The sequence below is a fragment of the Oncorhynchus clarkii genome, unplaced genomic scaffold (assembly GCF_045791955.1).
Source record: "Oncorhynchus clarkii lewisi isolate Uvic-CL-2024 unplaced genomic scaffold, UVic_Ocla_1.0 unplaced_contig_6759_pilon_pilon, whole genome shotgun sequence".
Lineage (NCBI taxonomy): Eukaryota > Metazoa > Chordata > Actinopteri > Salmoniformes > Salmonidae > Oncorhynchus > Oncorhynchus clarkii.
Genome location: NW_027261003.1, coordinates 184,016 through 210,469, shown reverse-complemented (window position 1 = coordinate 210,469; position 26,454 = coordinate 184,016). Strand labels below are relative to the sequence as shown.

The 26,454-nt window shown below is 44.9% G+C and overlaps 1 protein-coding gene across 1 annotated transcript in view; it reads left to right on the top strand.

Annotated features, from left to right (window-relative positions):
* The window catches only part of LOC139403145 (dolichyl-diphosphooligosaccharide--protein glycosyltransferase subunit TUSC3), a 53,998-nt gene extending 28,000 nt beyond the window's left edge, over positions 1-25,998 (top strand). Inside the window, exons 6-9 of the mRNA XM_071146851.1 lie at positions 7,396-7,459; positions 10,828-10,902; positions 23,334-23,424; positions 25,854-25,998. Of these exons, the coding sequence (XP_071002952.1) occupies positions 7,396-7,459; positions 10,828-10,902; positions 23,334-23,424; positions 25,854-25,869 (246 nt within the window). The 3' untranslated portion in view covers positions 25,870-25,998. The remainder of the gene's footprint in view (positions 1-7,395; positions 7,460-10,827; positions 10,903-23,333; positions 23,425-25,853) is intronic.
* The last annotated feature ends 456 nt before the right edge of the window (positions 25,999-26,454 follow it).

The following is a 26,454-nucleotide window of genomic DNA, read 5'->3' as shown; positions in this document are numbered from 1 at the left end:
TATATTCTCTCTTATTTAGGAAAATACATTCAGCGTTTTGTCCTTCCAAACGAGGAAATATCTTCTCCCTCCTCCTTCTCTTCTCTCTCCTCTCCCTCTCATCTCCTCCTGTCCTCTGTTGCTCTCCTCTCCTCAGTTCTCTACTATACTCCTCTCCTCAGTTCTCTAATATACTCCTCTCCTCAGTTCTCTACTATATTTCTCTCCTCAGTTCTCTGATATACTCCTCTCCTCTCCTCAGTTCTCTACTATATTTCTCTCCTCAGTTCTCTGATATACTCCTCTCCTCTCCTCAGTTCTCTACTATACTCCTCTCCTCAGTTCTCTAATGTACTCCTCTCCTCTCCTCAGTTCTATACTATATTCCTCTCCTCAGTTCTCTAATACACTCCCCTCCTCAGTTCTCTACTATTCTCCTCTCCTCAGTTCTCTAATATACTCATCTCCTCTCCTCTCTTCAGTTCTCTACTATATTTCTCTCCTCAGTTCTCTGATATACTCCTCTCCTCTCCTCAGTTCTCTACTATACTCCTCTCCTCAGTTCTCTAATGTACTCCTCTCCTCTCCTCAGTTCTCTACTATATTCCACTCCTCAGTTCTCTACTATACTACTCTCCCCAGTTCTCTAATATACTCCTCTCCTCAGTTCTCTGCTATACTCCTCTCCTCAGTTCTCTGATATACTCCTCTCCTCTCCTCAGTTCTCTACTATACTCCTCTCCTCTCCTCAGTTCTCTACTATACTCCTCTCCTCAGTTCTCTACTATACTCATCTCCTCAGTTCTCTACTATACTCCTCTCCTCAGTTCTCTACTATATTCCTCTCCTCAGTTCTCTAATATACTCCTCTCCTCAGTTCTCTACTATACTCCTCTCCTCTCCTCTCCTCAGTTCTCTACTATACTCCTCTCCTCAGTTCTCTACTATACTCCTCTCCTCAGTTCTCTACTATACTCCTCTCCTCCTCAGGGCTCTACTATATTTCTCTCCTCAGTTCTCTACTATTCTCCTCTCCTCTCCTCAGTTCTCTACTATACTCCTCTCCTCAGTTCTCTACTATACTCCTCTCCTCAGTTCTCTACTATACTCCTCTCCTCTCCTCAGTTCTCTACTATACTCCTCTCCTCAGTTCTCTACTATACTCCTCTCCTCAGTTCTCTACTATACTCCTCTCCTCCTCAGTTCTCTACTATATTTCTCTCCTCAGTTCTCTACTATACTCCTCTCCTCTCCTCAGTTCTCTACTATACTCCTCTCCTCAGTTCTCTACTATACTCCTCTCCTCAGTTCTCTACTATACTCCTCTCCTCTCCTCTCCTCAGTTCTCTACTATACTCCTCTCCTCAGTTCTCTAATATACTCCTCTCCTCAGTTCTCTACTATACTCCTCTCCTCAGTTCTCTAATATACTCCTCTCCTCAGTTCTCTACTATATTCCTCTCCTCAGTTCTCTAATATATTCCTCTCCTCAGTTCTCTAATATACTCCTCTCCTCTCCTCAGTTCTCTAATATATTCCTCTCCTCAGTTCTCTAATATATTCCTCTCCTCTCCTCAGTTCTCTACTATTCTCCTCTCCTCAGTTCTCTAATATATTCCTCTCCTCTCCTCAGTTCTCTAATATATTCCTCTCCTCAGTTCTCTACTATACTCCTCTCCTCTCTTCAGTTCTCTACTATATTCCTCTCCTCAGTTCTCTACTATACTCCTCTCCTCTCCTCAGTTCTCTAATATACTCCTCTCCTCAGTTCTCTACTATACTCCTCTCCTCAGTTCTCTAATGTACTCCTCTCCTCTCCTCAGTTCTCTACTATATTCCTCTCCTCAGTTCTCTACTATACTCCTCTCCTCAGTTCTCTAATGTACTCCTCTCCTCTCCTCAGTTCTCTACTATATTCCTCTCCTCAGTTCTCTACTATACTCCTCTCCTCTCCTCAGTTCTCTAATATACTCCTCTCCTCTCCTCAGTTCTCTAATGTACTCCTCTCCTCTCCTCAGTTCTCTACTATATTCCTCTCCTCAGTTCTCTACTATATTCCTCTCTTCAGTTCTCTACTATACTCCTCTCCTCTCCTCAGTTCTCTACTATATTCCTCTCCTCTCCTCAGTTCTCTACTATACTCCTCTCCTCAGTTCTCTACTATACTCATCTCCTCAGTTCTCTAATATACTCCTCTCCTCAGTTCTCTACTATACTCCTCTCCTCAGTTCTCTACTATACTCCTCTCCTCAGTTCTCTACTATACTCCTCTCCTCAGTTCTCTAATATACTCCTCTCCTCAGTTCTCTAATATACTCCTCTCCTCAGTTCTCTAATATACTCCTCTCCTCAGTTCTCTACTATACTCCTCTCCTCAGTTCTATACTATATTCCTCTCTTCAGTTCTCTACTATACTCCTCTCCTCTCCTCAGTTCTCTACTATACTCCTCTCCTCAGTTCTCTAATATACTCCTCTCCTCAGTTCTCTGATATACTCCTCTCCTCTCCTCAGTTCTCTACTATATTCCTCTCCTCAGTTCTCTACTATATTCCTCTCTTCAGTTCTCTACTATACTCCTCTCCTCTCCTCAGTTCTCTACTATACTCCTCTCCTCAGTTCTCTAATATACTCCTCTCCTCAGTTCTCTACTATATTCCTCTCCTCTCCTCAGTTCTCTACTATACTCCTCAGTTCTCTAATATACTCCTCTCCTCAGTTCTCTACTATATTCCTCTCCTCTCCTCAGTTCTCTACTATACTCCTCTCCTCAGTTCTCTAATATACTCCTCTCCTCAGTTCTCTAATATACTCCTCTCCTCAGTTCTCTGATATACTCCTCTCCTCTCCTCAGTTCTCTACTATATTCCTCTCCTCAGTTCTCTACTATATTCCTCTCCTCAGTTCTCTACTATACTCCTCTCCTCAGTTCTCTAATATACTCCTCTCCTCAGTTCTCTACTATATTCCTCTCCTCAGTTCTCTGATATACTCCTCTCCTCAGTTCTCTAATATACTCCTCTCCTCAGTTCTCTACTATATTCCTCTCCTCAGTTCTCTGATATACTCCTCTCCTCTCCTCAGTTCTCTAATATATTCCTCTCCTCTCCTCAGTTCTCTAATATACTCCTCTCCTCAGTTCTCTACTATACTCCTCTCCTCAGTTCTCTACTATACTCCTCTCCTCAGTTCTCTAATATACTCCTCTCCTCAGTTCTCTACTATATTCCTCTCCTCAGTTCTCTGATATACTCCTCTCCTCTCCTCAGTTCTCTACTATATTCCTCTCCTCAGTTCTCTAATATACTCCTCTCCTCAGTTCTCTACTATACTCCTCTCCTCGGTTCTCTAATGTACTCCTCTCCTCAGTTCTCTACTATACTCCTCTCCTCAGTTCTCTAATACACTCCTCCTCAGTTCTCTACTATTCTCCTCTCCTCAGTTCTCTACTATATTCCTCTCCTCAGTTCTCTAATACACTCCTCCTCAGTTCTCTACTATTCTCCTCTCCTCAGTTCTCTAATATACTCCTCTCCTCTCCTCAGTTCTCTACTATACTCCTCTCCTCAGTTCTCTACTATATTACTCTCCTCAGTTCTCTACTATATTCCTCTCCTCAGTTCTCTACTATACTCCTCTCCTCTCCTCAGTTCTCTACTATACTCCTCTCCTCAGTTCTCTACTATATTCCTCTCCTCAGTTCTCTACTATACTCCTCTCCTCTCCTCAGTTCTCTACTATACTCCTCTCCTCAGTTCTCTACTATACTCCTCTCATCAGTTCTCTACTATACTCCTCTCCTCTCCTCAGTTCTCTACTATACTCCTCTCCTCTCCTCAGTTCTCTACTATATTCCTCTCCTCAGTTCTCTACTATATTCCTCTCCTCAGTTCTCTACTATATTTCTCTCCTCAGTTCTCTACTATACTCCTCTCCTCTCCTCAGTTCTCTACTATACTCCTCTCCTCTCCTCAGTTCTCTACTATACTCCTCTCCTCAGTTCTCTACTATACTCCTCTCCTCAGTTCTCTACTATACTCCTCTCCTCTCCTCAGTTCTCTACTATACTCCTCTCCTCTCCTCAGTTCTCTACTATACTCCTCTCCTCAGTTCTCTACTATATTTCTCTCCTCAGTTCTCTACTATACTCCTCTCCTCTCCTCTCTACTATATTCCTCTCCCCAGTTCTCTACTATACTCCTCTCCTCTCCTCAGTTCTCTACTATATTTCTCTCCTCAGTTCTCTACTATACTCCTCTCCTCTCCTCAGTTCTCTACTATACTCCTCTCCTCAGTTCTCTACTATACTCCTCTCCTCGGTTCTCTACTATATTCCTCTCCTCAGTTCTCTACTATATTCCTCTCCTCAGTTCTCTACTATACTCCTCTCCTCAGTTCTCTACTATATTTCTCTCCTCAGTTCTCTACTATACTCCTCTCCTCTCCTCAGTTCTCTAATATACTCCTCTCCTCAGTTCTCTAATACATTCCTCTCCTCAGTTCTCTACTATATTCCTCTCCTCAGTTCTCTAATATACTCCTCTCCTCTCCTCAGTTCTCTACTATATTCCTCTCCTCAGTTCTCTAATATACTCCTCTCCTCTCCTCAGTTCTCTACTATATTCCTCTCCTCAGTTCTCTACTATACTCCTCTCCTCAGTTCTCTACTATACTCCTCTCCTCAGTTCTCTACTATTCTCCTCTCCTCAGTTCTCTAATATATTCCTCTCCTCTCCTCAGTTCTCTACTATTCTCCTCTCCTCAGTTCTCTAATATATTCCTCTCCTCTCCTCAGTTCTCTACTATACTCCTCTCCTCAGTTCTCTACTACACTCCTCTCCTCAGTTCTCTAATATATTCCTCTCCTCTCCTCAGTTCTCTACTATACTCCTCTCCTCTCCTCAGTTCTCTTCTATATTCCTCTCCTCAGTTCTCTAATATATTCCTCTCCTCTCCTCAGTTCTCTACTATACTCCTCTCCTCAGTTCTCTACTATACTCCTCTCCTCAGTCCTCTAATATACTCCTCTCCTCCTCAGGGCTCTGCACTGGCTCTGGTTTGCCAGGTTGGTGAGATAGAACGAAAGAGATGGACTACACAGAAACCTAGAGGTTTTTCTCAGCGCCTCTGGCAATACACAGGATGATATTCCCTGCTATTTCCGCATGTTGTTTTGGACCTGCCGTGAAGCACGCGTGTTCTTCTTACCGTGTCACATGTCGGCAGTGTCGGTGTAGGCGTGTTCTTGGAGAGCTGAATGACAACAAGTTGACAGTGATGATGTGATTTGGTGAAGCTAGGTGCTGTATATGGTTTCAGGGTTTCTCCACTCTGAGGGGTGTATGCAGATTGTACTCTGTGTATTTCTGGGTTGTGCTTGCGTCCTAGCAACCGGAATGACGACAGCCGCTGTTATATTTTCAGACGAAGTTGGCGGCCCACTTCCCTTGACTACGCTGGCATGAAGTCTTGTACTACACACACACACACACACACACACACAACAGAGAGGCATCTGGCTCTCCCCTCGTCATGTTCATCATCATCATTATGCACTCCACTTTGAGATAGTTTTTCTAAGAAAAGCATGTTATAAATTCAGTGGTTTATTGTTATTGTTGTTATTATTATTATTATTATCATGGTAAACCTGTGTTAGCGAACCTGTGTTAGCGATCCTGTGGTAGCTAGTAAGATGCTGGAGTCCCTCAGGAGGGCCATCATGACGACCGACCGCCAGCCCACACTATGCAGACACGGTGCGGCTGAAACCCACACGTGTTACGTAGCCTAGCGGAGATACGGGGGAATGGATGACTCACTCACACGCATACGACAGGAGTGCAGCGAGCGCCCGCACACACACACTCTTTCTCACACACACACACACAGACACACACACACACTCTTTCTCACACACACACACACACACACACACACACACACACACATACACACACACACACACACACACACGCAGGGACCAAATGAGGACAAAATGGCACTGACACTAGTATCTATATGGCTGTTAAAGGCCCATGTTATCAACCATGTGAATGTAATGAATTCATCCTGTTTCTATGTTATCAACAGAACCTAATGTCTAGTAGCTATTCTCCCTGGTGCTCACGATAGGCCCTCAGCTATTCTCCCTGGGGCTCACGATAGGCCCTCAGTTATTCTCTCTGGTGCTCACGATAGGCCCTCAGCTATTCTCCCTGGGGCTCACCATAGGCCCTCAGCTATTCTCCCTGGTGCTCACGATAGGCCCTCAGCTATTCTCCCTGGGGCTCACGATAGGCCCTCAGCTATTCTCCCTGGTGCTCACGATAGGCCCTCAGCTATTCTTCCTGGGGCTCACGATAGGCCCTCAGCTATTCTCCCTGGGGCTCACGATAGGCCCTCAGCTATTCTCCCTGGTGCTCACGATAGGCCCTCAGCTATTCTCCCTAGGGCTCACGATATACATTTCTCTGCTATTGGGTTCTCTAGTAGAATCAGAATGGATTCTGTCCAACGGTCTGCAATTCAATTATTTACAGCCACTGTGGTTGGTAAACACACACACCCACCTGTGGAATCTTATCGCCGTAGGGAGATAGATGGTATGTACAGGGACATGGGATGCCTTTTTCCCCCTCCATACCGTGTAGCTGGTGGGCCTCAGTTTGACCACACTGTCTCGTAAAAACACACACACACGCACACCGCGGACAAGGATAGGAAATAGATGTTTTCTTATCAGTGGAGACACAGGCTCCTTGTGTGAGGACACTTTTCTGGTAACTGAGTACACTGTAGTGTACATTCTCTCCTCCTATTGGCTAAGGTTAGTTAGTAAAGAGTTGTGATTGGCCACAGTTAGTAATGCGTTGTGATTGGCCATGGTTAGTAATGCGTTGTGCCTTGACCTTGTGACAACAGGTAGACCAGACTTCTCTTTCATGGAGCTGTGAAAAGGCATAGGGCCATGTTTGTTTTCCTGGGGTGAGTGGTGTGTGAGAGAGAGAGAGAGAGTCTAAGACGGGGAATAGGCATTGCTTATCTTGAAGCCACACAGCTAGCGAGTGTTTAGCACCGTTGTGAAATATGTGGCCATTGTGAGGGAATTTTTACCCATTTCATTTGTACATTTTTTATCTTGGCCTTTTCCCCCTCTCTCTCATTCATGGTCTATAGCTCACGTGCTGTACGTCTCTCCAATTCCATCTCTCTCCCTACCTGTTTTTTCATAATAAGTGAATTTTGACCAATTGTGACTAACATTTTATCTTCTCTCTCTCTCTCTCTCTCTCTCTCTCTCTCTCTCTCTCTCTCTCTCTCTCTCGTTCTCTCGCTCTCTCTCTCTCGTTCTCTCTCTCTCTCAATACTTCTCTCTACCTCTCTCTCCGGTTCTCCCCTCCTCTCTCTTTTTCAGAGTTATATCCATGGGAGCAGCCAGGCCCAGTTTGTAGCTGAGTCCCACATCATCCTGCTGCTCAGTATCCTTAAGACAAATGCCTCATTGGAGAACTGAGGATTAACCAATGGGAAGCCTGTATTCACTACTTCTTCTATATGATACAGAGGATTAACCAATGTGAAGCCTGTATTCACTTCTTCCTCTATATGATACAGAGGATTAACCAATGTGAAGCCTGTATTCACTACTTCCTCTATATGATACAGAGGATTAACCAATGTGAAGCCTGTATTCAATAACTACTATGTATGATACAGAGGATTATCCAGTAGGAAGCTTATACTTACTACCTACAGTACTCTGTATGATACATATGACTAACCAATGGGAAGCCTGTATTCACTACTTCCTCTATATGATACAGACGATTAACCAATGGGAAGCCTGTATTCACTACTTCCTCTATATGATGCAGAGGACTAACCAATGGGAAGCCTGTATTCACTACTTCTATATGATACAGAGGACTAACCAATGGGAAGCCTGTATTCACTACTTCCTCTATATGATACAGAGGACTAACCAATGGGAAGCCTGTATTCACTACTTCCTCTATATGATACAGAGGACCAACCAATGGGAAGCCTGTATTCACTACCTATTCTAGAGCCAGATTCAGGAGGGAGATTCCTCAGGAAAAACAATTGTAGACCTCCACAAGTCTGGTTCATCCTTGGGAGCAATTTCTAAACGCCTGAAGGTAGAACGTTCATCTGTAGAAACAATAGTACGCAAGTATAAACACCATGGGACCACGCAGCCATCATACTGCTCAGGAAGGAGACTCGTTCTGTCTCCTAGAGATGAACGTACTTTGGAGCGAAAAGTGCAAATCAATCGCAAAACAACAGCAAAGGACCTTGTGAAGATGCTGGAGGAAATAGGTACAAAAGTATCTATTTCCACAGTCAAACGAGTCCTATATCGACACAACCTGAAAGGCCGCTCAGCAAGGAAGAAGCCACTGCTCCAAAACCGCCATAAAAAAAGACAGACTACGGTTTGCAACTGCACATGGGGACAAAGATCGTACTTTTTGGAGAAATGTTCTCTGGTTTGATGAAACAAAAATAGAACTGTTTGGCCATAATGACCATTGTTATGTTTAGAGGAAAAAAGGGGAGGCTTGCAATCCAAAGAACACCATCCCAACGGTGAAGCACGGATGTGGCAGCATCATGTTGTGGGGGTGCTTTGCTGCAGGAGGGACTGGTGCACTTCACAAAATAGATGGCATCATGAGGTATTGTGAATATATTGAAGCAACATGTCAAGACATCAGTCAGGAAGTTATAACTTGGTCGCAAATGGGTCTTCCAAATGGACAATGACCCCAAGCATACTTCCAAAGTTGTGGCAAAATGGCTTAAGGACAACAAAGTCAAGGTATTGGAGTGGCCATCACAAAGCCCTGACCTCAATCCTATAGAACATTTGTGGACAGAACTGAAAAAGCGTGTGCAAGCAAGGAGGTCTACAAACCTGACTCAGTTACACCAGCTCTGTCAGGGGGAATGGGCCAAAATTCACCCAACTTATTGTGGGAAGCTTGTGGAAGGCTACCTGACACATTTGACCCAAGATAAACAATTTAAAGGCAATGCTACCAAATACTAATTGAGTGTATGTAAACTTCTGACCCACTGGGAATGTGATGAAAGAAGTAAAATCTGAAATAAATAATTTTCTCTATTATTCTGACATTTCACATTCTTAATATAAAGTGGTGATCCTAACTGACCTAAGACAGGGCATTTTTACTAGGTTTAAATGACAGGAATTGTGACTTTGACTAATGTGTATGTAAACTTCCGACTTCAACTGTATCTAGCGTCATTCTAGTCCATAGTGTATCGCCGTAGAGACCTACAGTCATTCTAGTCCATAGTGTATCGCCGTAGAGACCTACAGTCATTCTAGTCCATAGTGTATCGCCGTAGAGACCTACAGTCATTCTAGTCCATAGTGTATCGCCGTAGAGACCTACAGTCATTCTAGTCCATAGTGTATCGCCGTAGAGACCTACAGTCATTCTAGTCCATAGTGTATCGCCGTAGAGACCTACAGTTATTCTAGTCCTTACTGTTTCCTACAGTGTCATTCTGGGGGGGGGGTTGGATGGGACATATGTGGGATATAGACACCAGTGAAAACACAGAGGCACACATACATCAGGCAGCATCTGTAAAGGGCCCATACAAACACACTGACATGATGCACAGCTGTACACAAAACACAGTTCCACCCACATGCTCTACCCTTTCTCTGTGGTTCACATTCAAACACTATCTGTAGCTCTCACACACAATCAATGGAACACATGCTAAAAGGCTTGAGAGCAGCAGCCTTGAGAATGAGGCCTGAGACTCTCTCACACACACACAGCTGGCAGTTGTCTTCTTTTTTTCATTAGTACTATCTCCAGTCTCTTCCAGTTTTAATTCCACTTTAATTAGAATGGTTTGTTTGCTCCGTGTTGGCTCTGTCCAACCCCCACTCCCACCCACCCACACACAGACTCACACTCACACACTGCTTGGGGAGATGAGAAGCCGATGTGTGCGTGCGCAGGTGTGTATGTCTCAGGCCTGATTCTCAAGGACCCGTTGGCATAATCACATATGCTGTTGTCAAGCCTCTCAACATCACGATGTGTTCCATCGAAGGTGGCCCAGTTTAGTTATGGAAGTGGCCTTTCAAAAAGATCCATGATTTCCATATGCATGAGAGCCCGTGCACAAGGAAATGGCTAGACTTGCTTTAGGAATGACTGTAATGCACTTAAATGAAATAGTTTTGTTAATATTTCATGTTCCTTACTTTACTGGTCATAATACCAGACACTTCTTTCCAAAGTGACAGGTAGTGTTCAGTATATGGTATGTGACCCATGCGGGAGTCAAACCCTCGACCCTGGCCTTATCATCACTACACTCTAACCCGCTGAGCTAATGGAACTTCCTAAATAGGCGTCAAGATGAGTGCATCCAGTGGTCCGAACCTCAGCCACCTTGTGGCTCCAGAGTCTTTATGTCTGGGTGGTCCACACAACTCCCCTGTCCACAGCTAACGTCGTAGTCCATCGGCATCTCTTCTCCTTCCGTTCTCTAGCCATCTCCTATTCCGTCGTTAGCAATGCCTGCACAATAGCTACAATAGCCGAGGAGTTGATTAACCATTTATCCCTCAGTAATCGCTACTTTCACAGTCTGGAGTTAACGGCTCACTGCTCACCCTGAGTGAGAACACACTGCAGCTGAATAGACTTTTGACTTTTGGAAGATTGACATTGTCTGGGTTATACACAGTGCACGCGCACACTATCACAAACATACACTTACAGCACACACACTGTGGTTAGTCCGTTTCCTTGACAACTGCCCACAGATGCCGCCATCACCATGGGGATGGTCCTGCTCAACGAGGCGGCGACGTCCAAAGGAGATGTGGGCAAGAGGAGAAGTGAGTGATTCCTCCTGGTTTGTTATTGTATCACGGACTGTATTACAGGGCCATTCAGCTGCCGGGCCCCCAAGGGCCCAAGTGCTGTACTGCTGCTTTCCTTCTCTACCTGCTAGTCAATTGGTGAACTGTCAGGTGGTTGGTCAGTGCTGTCCCAGGTCCCTGATTAGAAGGAGGAAATGGCCAGAAGGTTTTCTACCTCGGCTCCAGGACTGACTGCAGTTGAATAGTCCCGCTGCTGCGTTGTAATCTCTGTAGTATGAGGGGTGTGATTGTTGTGGTTAGAATAGAGGGACTTTGTATGGAAATGAGAGGATCTCTTGTTCCACTGTCAGTGATTGGGTCACCTGCATTTGTTTGTGTGTGTCTGAAAACTCAGTCACACACAGCATGAAACTATCATCCCGTTGCTAATTGTTACGCTGAAAATATTGGTGAGGTAACGTCCTGGTCTTTGACATCAGACACCCGATCACTCTTCAACTCTACTGTTTTAGCTGCTGAGTGTGGAGTGTTCAGACACAACTTCTCTACCGAGCAGGACCCAGATAAGTAAACCTAAAAACAAAATGGCGGTTAAAGGGGTGTGTTATCCCCTTAACAATGTAAAGTAAAGGCAAATGCCAGTTTTTCATTGTTACCGTCATAAGCATTCCTTTTAGCATCAACCGCTAACAAGCCTTTGAAATGCTAATTAGCGCGCTAGGATCATGCTCCTATTATGGGGCTTAGGCCAGTGGTGGAATCAGAGGTTGGCTGAACTTTGATCTCGCGTGCTAATCCTGAAAAGCACAGCCCAAACCAAGCTGCGTAGCTAATGAGGGAAATTATAAACAGGGCTTAAATTAGCTCTCACGATGAAACAAACAGGCCACGACATGAAACAGTTGGATCGGCCGGTTCCCTGGTCCGGGATCAGATTTACTTAAGCGCGAGAACACATTGAACAAAATCGATTAAAAGGACTGATTAGATAATATCTTTAAATGTTCTCTGTAATGAGTGAAATCTTTCAAAACACTTAGCAACATAAACTGAATGAGTGATGCAGGGCTTTATCAAATTTCTATTAGAGGAAAATCACTGACCTTTATCGCAAGTATGTACACAGAAGCACAAATAACCAGATGTTGTGTTAATATGGAAGCCACACACACACACCCTTCCACCATTGTTAGCATGTGTGTGTGATTGTGGTGGCTGATCAACTTGCAGCGGCTCAGTGAATACACACACACAGTGAAAACAGTGGCAGCTGCTGGGTGAAATGAAAGCTAATGGAGGCTCCATCAAACCCAGTTAACCCCAGTCTGACGAAGGCCACCATCAATAACAGGATCAGCAGCACTGGAGCCCACCCTAATGAGCCTACTGTTCAATCACATAGTCACACACTGTCATTAACTACTGTTCAATCACATAGTCACACACGGTCACTAACTACTGTTCAATCACATAGACACACACGGTCACTAACTACTGTTCAATCACATAGTCACACACAGTCACTAACTACTGTTCAATCACATAGTCACACACGGTCACTAACTACTGTTCAATCACATAGTCACACAGTGTCACTAACTACTGTTCAATCACATAGTCACACACTGTCACTAACTACTGTTCAATCACATAGACACACACTGTCACTAACTACTGTTCAGTCACACAGACTGTCACTAACTACTGTTCAATCACATAGACACACACTGTCACTAACTACTGTTCAGTCACACAGACTGTCACTAACTACTGTTCAGTCACACAGACTGTCACTAACTACTGTTTGTCACACAGATTGTCACTAACTACTGTTCAATCACATAGACACACACTGTCACTAACTACTTTTCAATCACATAGTCACACACTGTCACTAACTACTGTTCAATCACATAGACACACACTGTCACTAACTACTGTTCAGTCACATAGACACACACTGTCACTAACTACTGTTCAATCACATAGACACACACTGTCACTAACTACTGTTCAATCACATAGACACACACTGTCATTAACTACTGTTCAATCACATAGTCACACACTGTCACTAACTACTGTTTGTCACACAGATTGTCACTAACTACTGTTCAATCACATAGACACACACTGTCACTAACTACTGTTCAATCACATAGACACACACTGTCACTAACTACTGTTTGTCACACAGATTGTCACTAACTACTGTTCAATCACGTAGACACACACTGTCACTAACTACTGTTCAATCACATAGACACACACTGTCACTAACTACTGTTCAATCACATAGACACACACTGTCACTAACTACTGTTCAATCACATAGTCACACACTGTCACTAACTACTGTTCAATCACATAGACACACACGGTCACTAACTACTGTTCAATCACATAGTCACACACAGTCACTAACTACTGTTCAATCACATAGTCACACACGGTCACTAACTACTGTTTAATCACATAGTCACACAGTGTCACTAACTACTGTTCAATCACATAGACACACACTGTCATTAACTACTGTTCAATCACATAGTCACACACTGTCACTAACTACTGTTTGTCACACAGATTGTCACTAACTACTATTCAATCACATAGACACACACTGTCACTAACTACTGTTCAATCACATAGACACACACTGTCACTAACTACTGTTTGTCACACAGATTGTCACTAACTACTGTTCAATCACATAGACACACACTGTCACTAACTACTGTTCAATCACATAGACACACACTGTCACTAACTACTGTTCAATCACATAGACACACACTGTCACTAACTACTGTTCAATCACATAGTCACACACTGTCACTAACTACTGTTCAATCACATAGTCACACACTGTCACTAACTACTGTTCAATCACATAGACACACACTGTCATTAACTACTGTTCAATCACATAGACACACACTGTCATTAACTACTGTTCAATCACATACACACAGACTGACACAGACTGTCACTAACTACTGTTCAGTCGCGTAGTCTCATGCACGCATGGAAGCAAGCTCACACATTTTTAATTACATTTAAATTAATCAGCCTCAAACTGGAGCTACACACATCTCCCAGTGAAAAACACACAGTCACACACATTATGCCAACAGGTCCATGAGAATGAGTCACCCACAAAATATCCTGGTGTCACCACTCCCTGTCTCACCACTTATCTCTCTTTCTCTCTCTCTCGCTCTCTCGCTCTCTCGCTCTTTCTCTCTCTCTTTCTCTCTCTCTCTTTCTCTCTCTCTCTCTTTCTCTCTCTTTCTCTCTCTCTCTCTTTCTCTCTCTCTCTCGCTCACTCGCTCTCTCGCTCTTTCTCTCTCTCTTTCTCTCTCTCTTTCTCTCTCTTTCTCTCTCTCTCTCTTTCTCTCTCTTTCTCTCTCTCTCTCTCTCTCTCTCTATCTCTCTCTCTCTTTCTCTCTCTCTCTTTCTCTCTCTCTCTTTCTCTCTCTCTCTCTTTCTCTCTTCTCTCCTCTTTCTCTCCCCTCTCTCCTCTTTCTCTCTTCTCTCCTCTTTCTCTCTTCTCTCCTCTTTCTCTCTTCTCTCCTCTTTCTCTTTCTCTCTCCCTCTGTCCCTCTCTCTGTTCTTTATTTATGTCTCTCTCTCTCTCTCTCTCTCTCTCCCTCTCTCTCTCTCTCTCTCTCTCATTCAATTCAATTCAAGGGGCTTTACTGGCATGGGAAACGTGTTAACATTGCCATAGCAAGTGAGGTAGATAATATCCAAAAGTGAAATAAACAATAAAAATGAACAGTAAACATTACACATAGAGAAATTTCAAAATAGTAAACACATTACAAATGTCATATTATACATATATATATATATATATATATATATATATATATATATATATATATATATATATATATATATATACAGTGTTGTAACAATGTACAAATGGTTAAAGAACACAAGGGAAAATAAATAAGCATAAATATGGGTTGTAATTACAATAGTGTTTGTTCTTCACTGGTTGCCCTTTTCTTGTGGCAACAGGTCACAAATCTTGCTGCTGTAATGGCACACTGTGGATTTTCACCCAGTAGATATGGGAGTTTATCAAAATTGGATTTGTTTTCGAATTCTTTGTGGATCTGTGTAATCTGAGGGAAATATGTATCTCTAATATGGTCATACGTTGGACAGGAGGTTAGGAAGTGCAGCTCAGTTTCCACCTCATTTTGTGGGCAGTGTGCACATAGCCTGTCTTCTCTTGAGAGCCATGTCTGCCTATGGCGGCCTTTCTCAATAGTAAGGCTATGCTCACTAAGTCTGTACATAGTCAAAGCTTTCCTTAAGTTTGGGTCAGTCACAGTGGACAGGTATTCTGCCACTGTGTACTCTCTGTTTAGGGCCAAATAGCATTCTAGTTTGCTCTGTTTTTTTTTGTTAATTCTTACCAATGTGTCAAGTAATTATCTTTTTGTTTTCTCATGATTTGGTTGGGTCTAATTGTGCTGCTGTCCTGGGGCTCTGTGAGGTCTGTTTGTGTTTGTGAACAGAGCCCCATGACCAGCTTGCTTCGGGGACTCTTCTCCAGGTTCATCTCTCTGTAGGTGATGGCTTTGTTATGGAAGGTTTGAGAATCGCTTCCTTTTAGGTGTTTTTAGATTTGAACAGCTCTTGTCTGGATTTTGATAATTAGTGGGTATCGGCCTAATTCTGCTCTGCATGCATTATTTGGTGTTCTACGTTGTACACAGAGGATATTTTTGCAGAATTCTGTATGCAGAGTCTCAATTTGGTGTTTGTCCCATTTTGTGAAGTCTTGGTTGGTGAGCGGACCCCAGACCTCACAACCATAAAGTGCAATGGGCTCTATGACTGATTCAAGTATTGTTAGCCAGATCCTAATTGGTATGTTGAAATTTATGTTCCTTTTGATGGCATAGAATGCCCTTCTTGCCTTGTTACTCAGATTGTTCACAGCTTTGTGGCGCTGATGTTTCGGCCAAGGTATGTATAGTTTTTTGTGGGCTCTAGGGCAACAGTGTCTAGATGGAATTTGTATTTGTAGTCCTGGCAACTGGACCTTTCAGGAACACCGTTATTTTGGTGTTACTGAGATTTACTGTCAGGGCCCAGGTCTGACAGAATCTGTGCAGAAGATCTTGGTGCTGCTGTAGGCCCTCCTTGGTTGGTGACAGAAGCACTAGATCATCAGCAAATAGTAGACATTTGACTTCGGATTCTAGTAGGGTGAGGCCGGGTGCTGCAGACTTTTCTAGTGCCAGCGCCAATTTGTTGATATATATGTTGAAGAGGGTGGGGCTTAAGCTGCATCCCTGTCTCACCCCACGACCCTGTGTGAAGAAATGTGTTTTTTTTGTTGGCAATTTTAACCGCACACTTGTTGTTTGTGTACATGGATTTTATAATGTCGTATGTTTTACCCCCAACACCACTTTCCATCAATTTGTATTGCAGACCCTCATGCCAAATTGAGTTGAAGGATTTTTTGAAATCAACAAAGCATGAGAAGACTTTGCCCTTGTTTTGGTTTGTTTGGTTGTCAATTAGGGTGTGCAGGGTGAATACATGGTCTGTTGTACGGTCATTTGGTAAAAAGCCAATTTGACATTTGCTCAGTACATTGTTTTCATTGAGGAAATGTACGAGTCTGCTGTTAATGACAATGCATAGGATTTTCCCAAGGTTACTGTTGACGCATATTCCACGGTAGTTATCAAATTTGTCTCCACTTTTGTGGATTGGGGTGATCAGTCCTTGGTTCCAAATATTGGGGATGATGCCAGAGCTAAGGATGATGTTAAAGAGTTTTAGTATAGCCAATTGGAATTTGTTGTCTGTATATTTGATCATTTCATTAAGGATACCATCAACACCACAGGCCTTTTTGGGTTGGAGGGTTTTTATTTTGTCCTGTAACTTTTTCAAGGTAATTGGAGAATCCAGTGGGTTCTGGTAGTCTTTAATAGTTGATTCTAAGATTTGTATTTGATCATGTATATGTTTTTGCTCTTTATTCTTTGTTATAGAGCCAAAAATATTGGAGAAGTGGTTTACCCATACATCTCCATTTTGGATAGATAATTCTTCGTGTTGTTGTTTGTTTAGTGTTTTCCAATTTTCCCAGAAATGGTTAGAGTCTATGGATTCTTCAGTTACATTGAGCTGCTTTCTGACATGCTGTTCCTTCTTTTTCCGTAGTGTATTTCTGTATTGTTTTAGTGATTCACCATAATGAAGGCGTAGACTCAGGTTTTCCGGGTCTCTATGTTTTTGGTTGGACAGGTTTCTCAATTTCTTTCTTAGATTTTTGCATTCTTCATCAAACCATTTGTCATTGTTGTTAATTTTCTTCTGTTTTCTATTTGAGATTTTTAGATTTGATAGGGAAGCTGAGAGGTCAAATATACTGTTAAGATTTTCTACTGGCAAGTTTACACCTTCACTATTGCAGTGAAACATTTTACCCAGGAAATTGTCTAGAAGGGATTGAATTTGTTGTTGCCTAATTGTTTTTTGGTAGGTTTCCAAACTGAATTCCTTCCATCTATAGCATTTCTTAATGTTACTCAGTTCCTTTGGCTTTGATGCCTCATGATTGGGGATTGCTCTGTTCAAGTAGACTGTGATTTTGCTGTGGTCTGATAGGGGTGTCAGTGGGCTGACTGTGAACGCTCTGAGAGACTCTGGGTTGAGGTCAGTGATAAAGTAGTCTACAGTACTACTGCCAAGAAATGAGCTATAGGTGTACCTACCATAGGAGTCCCCTCGAAGCCTACCATTGACTATGTACATACCCAGCGTGCGACAGAGCTGCAGGAGTTGTGACCCGTTTTTGTTTATTTTGTCATAGTTGTGCATATGTGGGAAGGAATGCTGTCACCTGCAGGCAGGTGTTTGTCCCCCTGTGTGCTGAGGGTGTCAGGTTCTTGTCCGGTTCTGGCATTTAGGTCACCACAGACTAGTACATGTCCCTGGGCCTGGAAATGATTGATTTCCCCCTTCAGGATGGAGAAGCTGTCTTCATTAAAGTATGGGGATTCTAGTGGGGGGATATAGGTAGCACACAGGAGGACATTTTTCTCTTTTAAGATAATATCCTTTTGAATTTCTAGCCAAATGTAAAATGTTCCTGTTTTGATTAATTTAATGGAGTAAGTTAGGTCTGCTCTATACCAAATTAGCATACCCCCTGCTCTCAGGTTGTTTGTGCCTGTGTGTATTATTATGTGGCTAGGTGAGCCTAGTTGGTCCTCAGACAGAAGGTCGAGGGCACGCTGGGTGTTTGGACACCAGAGTTTAGACACACTGTGTTTGGGAAAAAGTTTTTTTTCTTCTATATATTTCCCATTTGTGTCCATAAGGAGTACAATCTGTGTCTTGTGTTTGTCCTCAGTGGGTGTGGGGGGGTTGTCAGAAGGGCTGACAGGGGGGGTGCTACGAGGGGGTGATGTTCTGCTGTGATGTCGACTCTATGGTCAGGGTCTGGTGTGGACTGTTCTGCTGTGGTGTCGAGACTTTTGTCGGGTGCTGAGGTGGGCTGTTCTGCTGGCTTCTCTGTGGGGGTGGCCACCTCTCTAGTTGGTTGTTCTCTGTCACACGCCATCCCCCTCACCCTCTCCTCCATCCCCCTCAACCTCTCCTCCAGCAGTCTGATCCTCTCCTCCACCCCCCTCACCCTCTCCTCCACCCCCCTCACCCTCTCCTCCTCTGCCCCCTCACCCTCTCTTCCAGCAGTCTGATCCTCTCCTCCATCCCCCTCAACCTCTCCTCCAGCAGTCTGATCCTCTCCTCCATCCCCCTCAACCTTTCCTCCAGCAGTCTGATCCTCTCCTCCATCCCCCTCAACCTCTCCTCCAGCAGTCTGATCCTCCTCCATCCCCCTCAACCTCTCCTCCAGCAGTCTGATCCTCTCCTCCATCCCCCTCAACCTCTCCTCCAGCAGTCTGATCCTCTCCTCCATCCCCCTCACCTCTCTCCTCCAGTCACCCTCTCCTCCAGATCCTCTCCTCCATCCCCCTCAACCTCTCCTCCAGCAGTCTGATCCTCTCCTCCATCCCCCTCAACCTCTCCTCTAGTCCTCTGTTCTGCTCCTGCTCTTTCTCCTGTTGTAGTTGTCTCACCACTGTCCAGAGTGCAGATATGTCTCTGTCCACCTCCAGCTCTCCGGGTCTGGTTAAAGGGGTGTTGTTGTGCTGGACTGTTGTTTGTGCTGTCTCTCTCTCTCTCTCTCTCATTCAATGCATACTTCAGTGGAGTGAGATTCCACTCTCCTATTTAAACACCACCACGATGTGAACAAGGTGAGGACCAGATAGTTGTTCTTCAATGCCAGAAGTAATTTCTCTCTGCTATTAACAGTACAGTAGAGATAAATATCAGGAAGTTCCAGCAATGCTGTACTGCTTGGAGAAATATGTCAACCGGTGTACAGGGCATTAACATGGTGAACAATACAAAGCACATTCGTCTCAACACTGTACTGTTTCCAATGTCAGAATATGTGATGTGTCTGAGCCCATCTCTCTCTGAGGGGGTGTGAATATGATTTCCAGAAGGACATCCCCCATAAGCACATGTAGGAACAGAAACACACATTTGTCATTGCCTCACAGCATCTAATCCTTGATCTCTCACACACACACACACACACACACACACACACACACACACACACACACACACACACACACACACACACACACACACACACACACACACACACACACACACACATACTGTATGCAAACATTCCCCTCCACCTCTCTCTTCCTTCCCCTGCTCCTCTACTCCTTTGCCTGCTCCTCTCTCCTCCTCCCCTCTCCTCCTTCCCCTGCCCCTCTCTCCTCCTCCCCCTGCTCCTCTCTCCTTCCCCTGCTCCTCTCTTCTCCTTCTCTCTCCTCCTTCCCCTGCTCCTCTCTTCTCCTTCCCCTGCTCCTCTCTCCTCCTTCCCCTCCTCCTCTCTCCTCCTACTCTCTCCTCCTTCCCCTGCTCCTCTCTCCTCCTTCCCTGCTCCTCTCTCCTCCTCCTCTTTCCTCCTCCTCTCTCATCCTTCCCTTGCTCCTCTCTTCTCCTCCTCTCTCCTCCTTCCCCTGCTCCTCTTTCCTCCTCCTCTCTCCTCCTTCCCCTGCTCCTCTCTCCTCCTCCTCCTCCTCTCTCCTTCCCCTGCTCCTCTATCCTCCTTTGCCTGCTCCTCTCTCCTCCTCCTCCTCCTCTCTCCTCCTTCCTTCTCCTCCTTCCCCTGCTCCTCTCTTCTCCCACTACGTGTGTGTCTGTGTGTGTGTAGGGGGTCTCCTCCTCACAGCAGGGGGAGGAACAGAGGGACCAAGGCATGTTCCCCCAGCTAATGTTGTATGACTGAATCGTGCCCCCCACCCCACACAACCTTCCCCTGCTCCTCTCTTCTCCTTCCCCTGCTCCTCTCTCCTCCTTCCCCTGCTCCTCTCTCCTCCTTTCCCTGCTCCTCTCTCCTCCTCCTCTCTCCTCCTTCCCTCTCCTCCTTCCCCTGCTCCTCTCTCCTCCTCCTCTCTCCTCCTCCTCTCTCCTCCTTCCCCTGCTCCTCTCTCCTCCTTCCCTCTCCTCCTTCCCCTGCTCCTCTCTCCTCCCACTATGTGTGTGTCTGTGTGTGTGTAGGGGGTCTCCTCCTCACAGCAGGGGGAGGAACAGAGGGACCAAGGCATGTTCCCCCAGCTAATGTTTTATGACTGAGTCGTGCCCCCCCCCCCACACACACAACCTTCCCCTGCTCATCTCTCCTCCTTCCCCTTCTAGTCCGCTAGACTCACTGAGGTACTTCCAGTGGAACCCACATGCTGCATACATAATGACATGACATTATCATTTGTAGAAGCATGATGGATATTTGCATAACTGTCAATTAAGTCTGGCAGATGTGAAGAGGCCGACACTCAGTCCACTGTTCCTTTAATTAACACCAGAGAGATGAACCCTGACCCCCATGGCGTGTGTGTTTGTGGTGCGTGCGCAGCACAGAAGGCCAACCTCGTGTGTGTGTGTGTGTGTGAGTTTGTGTGTGTGTGTGTGTGTGTGTGTGTGTGCGCGTGCGCGTGCGTACGTGGTTGTTTGTGCGTGTGTGTGTGCGCTGGAGCGTACTGTAAACATGATTAATGCAGAGCTTCAGAGGCCCACTGTTGTAGTTCTACTGAGACCGGACAAACACATGCATGTACACACATACACATATTTGTGCAAAAGCAGTTATCCTTGAGGAAGCGGTAATTAAAATGCAAAACAAGGTTTTTGTAACGTGTCCAGTGACAGTCTTTCATCCGTCTGCAACGTGTCGACTGACAGCACATGGAGAAAACAAGCCCCTTTTAAAGTTTGTCTCTCAGCTATCGCTGCCTGCACCTGCCCGCCCGTCCAGCATCACTACTCTGTTCTGACTCAGAATACGTGGACAACTACAAATACCTAGGTGTCTGGTTAGACTGTAAACTCTCTTTCCAAACTCACATTAAGCATCTCCAATCCAAAATTAAATCTAGAATTGGCTTCCTATTTCGCAACAAAGCATCCTTCACTCATGCTGCCAAACATACCCTCGTAAAACTGACCATCCTACCGATCCTCGACTTCGGTGATGTCATTTACAAAATAGCCTCCAACACTCTACTCAACAAATTGGATGCAGTCTATCACAGTGCCATCCGTTTTGTCACCAAAGCCCCATATACTACCCACCACTGCGACCTGTACGCTCTCGTTGGCTGGCCCTCGCTTCATACTCGTCGCCAAACCCACTGGCTCCATGTCATCTACAAGACCCTGCTAGGTAAAGCCCCATCTCATCTCAGCTCGCTGGTCACCATAGCAGCACCCACCTGTAGCACGCGCTCCAGCAGGTATATCTCTCTGGTCACCCCCAAAACCAATTCTTCCTTTGGCCGCCTCTCCTTCCAGTTCTCTGCTGCCAATGATTGGAACGAACTACAAAAATCTCTGAAACTGGAAACACTTATCTCCCTCGCTAGCTTTAAGCACCAGCTGTCAGAGCAGCTCACAGATTACTGCACCTGTACATAGCCCACCTATAATTTAGCCCAAACAACTACCTCTTTCCCTACTGTATTTAATTTATTTATTTATTTTGCTCCTTTGCACCCCATTATTTCTATCTCTACTTTGCACATTCTTCCACTGAAAATCTACCATTCCAGTGTTTTACTTGCTATATTGTATTTACTTTCCCACCATGGCCTTTTTTTGCCTTTACCTCCCTTATCTCACCTCATTTGCTCACATCGTATATAGACTTGTTTCTACTGTATTATTGACTGTATGTTTGTTTTACTCCATGTGTAACTCTGTGTCGTTGTATCTGTCAAACTGCTTTGCTTTATCTTGGCCAGGTCGCAGTTGTAAATGAGAACTTGTTCTCAACTTGCCTACCTGGTTAAATAAAGGTGAAATAAATAAATAAATAAAAGCTAGAACTGCCGGGCCGCTAAATCAGCAGAAACACCCATCATTCACAGCATGAGTCCCAAATGGCACCCTGTACCCTCCTTTGGGCCTTGGTCAAACGTAGTGCGTCCCAAGTAGGGACCCATTTGGGCCTTGGTCAAATGTAGTGCGTCCCAAGTAGGGACCCATTTGGGACAATGTCGTAGTGACTAATTTTCATAGAAACCCATTATTTAAAAAAAATATATATATATATGATATGATTATAAAAACCACAGGCTGGTAAACGTCAGAATATAAGCCTTAGTGATGATTACGAAGAGCTTACATTGCACTGCTTATGTGACATTAGTTCCCCTCAGCCCTGTCTTCAACCCACAGCTACGTAGAGGACTGTTGAAGGATCTCAGTGGTGACATCAAATCCATTCAATAGGTCCTCCACACACCCTTTACCGTTACCACTGTCTGATAGCTAATTATACTACCAGACAACATACTGCAGTGGGGAATATGACCAACCTAGGGAGGGAGGGAGGGAGGGAGGGAGGGAGGGAGGGAGGGAGGGAGGGAGGGAGGGAGGGTGAATCATTCTCATCTTTTGTCATTGAGGTGTTTTTAACCATCCCAAAATAACTATAAATTGCCTCGTTATCATACTAAAGGTGTGTGTGTGTGTGTGTGTGTGTGTGTGTGTGTGTGTGTGTGTGTGTGTGTGTGTGTGTGTGTGTGTGTGTGTGTGTGTGTGTGTGTGTGTGTGTGTGTGTGTGTGTGTGTGTGTGTGTGTGTGTGTGTGTGTGTGTGTGTGTGTGTGTGTGTGTGTTGTGAGGGGTAGTATGTGTGAGTGGTATTGTGTGTGTGCTTGTGAGGGGTAGTGTGTGTACGTGTGTGATAGTGTGTGTGTGTGTGTGTGTGTGTGTGTGTAATGTTGTGCTGTGTGTTTCAGTTATCTGCCTGGTGGGACTGTGTGTGTGGTAGTGTGTGTGTGTGTGTGTAATGTTGTGCTATGTGTTTCAGTTATCTGCCTGGTGGGACTGGGCCTGGTGGTGTTCTTCTTCAGCTTCCTGCTGTCCATCTTCAGGTCCAAATACCACGGCTACCCCTACAGGTAACACACATACAGTACCTGGACTTCACCATGTTACCAATGGCATTCACACACACATTAGAGTTTTCCTGGACACGTGACCAGGAAAACGTCTGTGCCCATAGTTTTTCAGTTGAGGTGGTCTGGATAAACTCCTGGCCCTACATAGTGAATAAATAGAGTACTTCACTCCAGGTCTCCAGGGGTGTCTAAGTTCACACCATCCACCCTCTAACATGGAACACACCCAGACACTTTTCACCCAGAACATCGTGTTGCATTTTTTCCTAACCGAGCGAAATCAAACTGCCCTTCGAAGACAACTTTACCCACTTTTGAACTTCGTCAGATGAGTCGCGTCAGATGAGTCGCGTCAGATGAGTCGCGTCAGATGAGTCGCGTCAGATGAGTCTTCAGATGAGCCGTCAGATGAGCCGTCAGATGAGCCGTCAGATGAGTCGTCAGATGAGTCGCGTCAGATGAGTCGCGTCAGATGAGCCGTCAGATGAGCCGTCAGATGAGCCGTCAGATGAGTCGTCAGATGAGTCGTCAGATGAGTCGTCAGATGAGTCGCGTCAGATGAGCCGCGTCAGATGAGCCGTCAGATGAGCCGTCAGATGAGCCGTCAGATGAGTCGTCAGATGAGTCGTCAGATGAGTCGCGTCAGATGAGCCGTCAGATGAGCCGTCAGATGAGTCGCGTCCGTCAGATGAGTTGTCAGATGCTTTATCCCAAAAGGATTTTGTCAGCCTCTGCTCGAATCAATGGCTTTGCCCCAAATAGCGGCCTTTGTTCTTTTATGAGCACTAATTTTGTCCAGGGCCCGTAGAGATCTGGTAGGGTACCATTTAGGACACATCCAGATTCTCCAGCTATCAGAATATAAGTAACAAGTAACACCCATAATCATCAAAACAACAGTTAGCAGCACACAGTCCGAGAGAACTTCTGAACGACACTTAATACAGTCATATCACAATGAAATCTACTGAACAATACTTAATACAGTCATATCACAATGAAATCTACTGAACAACACTTAATACAGTCAGATCACAATGAAATCTACTGAACGACACTTAATACAGTCATATCACAATGAAATCTACTGAACTGCATTTAATACAGTCAGATCACAATGAAATCTACTGAACAGCATTTAATACAGTCAGATCACAATGAAATCTACTGAACAACACTTAATACAGTCAGATCACAATGAAATCTACTGAACAAATCAAATCAAATTTATTTATATAGCCCTTCGTACATCAGCTGATATCTCAAAGTGCTGTACAGAAACCCAGCCTAAAACCCCAAACAGCAAGCAATGCAGGTGTAGAAGCACGGTGGCTAGGAAAAACTCCCTAGAAAGGCCAAAACCTAGGAAGAAACCTAGAGGAACCAGGCTATGTGGGGTGGCCAGTCCTCTTCTGGCTGTGCCGGGTGGAGATTATAACAGAACATGGTCAAGATGTTCAAATGTTCATAAATGACCAGCATGGTCGAATAATAATAAGGCAGAACAGTTGAAACTGGAGCAGCAGCACAGTCAGGTGGACTGGGGACAGCAAGGAGTCATCATGTCAGGTATTCCTGGGGCATGGTCCTAGGGCTCAGGTCCTCCGAGAGAGAGAAAGAAAGAGAGAATTAGAGAGAGCATATGTGGGATGGCCAGTCCTCTTCTGGCTGTGCCGGGTGGAGATTATAACAGAACATGGCCAAGATGTTCAAATGTTTATAAATGACCAGCATGGTCGAATAATAATAAGGCAGAACAGTTGAAACTGGAGCAGCAGCACGGCCAGGTGGACTGGTGACAGCAAGGAGTCATCATGTCAGGTAGTCCTGGGGCATGGTCCTAGGGCTCAGGTCCTCCGAGAGAGAGAAGGAGAGAATTAGAGAACGCACACTTAGATTCACACAGGACATCGAATAGGACAGGAGAAGTACTCCAGATATAACAAACTGACCCTAGCCCCCCGACACAAAAACTACTGCAGCATAAATACTGGAGGCTGAGACAGGAGGGGTCAGGAGACACTGTGGCCCCATCCGAGGACACCCCCGGACAGGGCCAAACAGGAAGGATATAACCCCACCCACTTTGCCAAAGCACAGCCCCCACACCACTAGAGGGATATCTTCAACCACCAACTTACCATCCTGAGACAAGGCTGAGTATAGCCCACAAAGACCTCCGCCACGGCACAACCCGAGGGGGGGGGGGCAGCATTTAATACAGTCAGATCACAATGAAATCTACAGAACAACACTTAATACAGCCTTTTTACAATGAAATCTACTGAACAACACTTAGTACAGTCAGATCACAATGAAATCTACTGAGCGACACTTAATACAGTCAGATCACAGTTGACTTTGTCACACACTAACTGGCGAGCGCTCTGTAATCACACGCTCTCTCTGTCTCTCTCTCTCTTTTTCAGCTTCCTTATAAAGTGAGTCTTCAGAGTGAAGGGTGAAGAGGCTACTTGATACTGCTAGCTGAGAGGCTGCAGACACCGGGACAGGGTGCATGGGGCGGGGGGGTCATTTCAACTGCTGTACTCAATCTGCTTAATAAATGATAATGTGGTGACAAACTGAGAAAAGAGACACTCCTACCTATCTGATTAGTACGGTTATATCACACACACCTGTTCTGAAGGAGTTGAGCTCTTCAAGTCTGAATGTGTTTTATTTGATAGTGTCTGACCAAATGACAGAGAGAGAGAGGAGGACAGGAGAGGAGAAGAGGAAAGCGAGAGAGAGACATGCTGAGGAAATGTGGAAAGAGAGAGACGTGCTGAGGAGAAGAGAGAGAGAGAGAGAGACATGATGAGGAGAAGAGAGAGAGAGACATACTGAGGAGAAGAAGAAAGAGAGAGAGAGACATGATGAGGAGAAGAGAGAGAGAGAGAGACAGTACTGAGGAGAAGAGAGAGAGAGACATACTGAGGAGAAGCGGAAGTAGAGAGACATGCTGAGGAGAAGAGGAAGTAGAGAGACATGCTGATGAGAAGAGGAAAGAAAGAGAGAGACATGCTG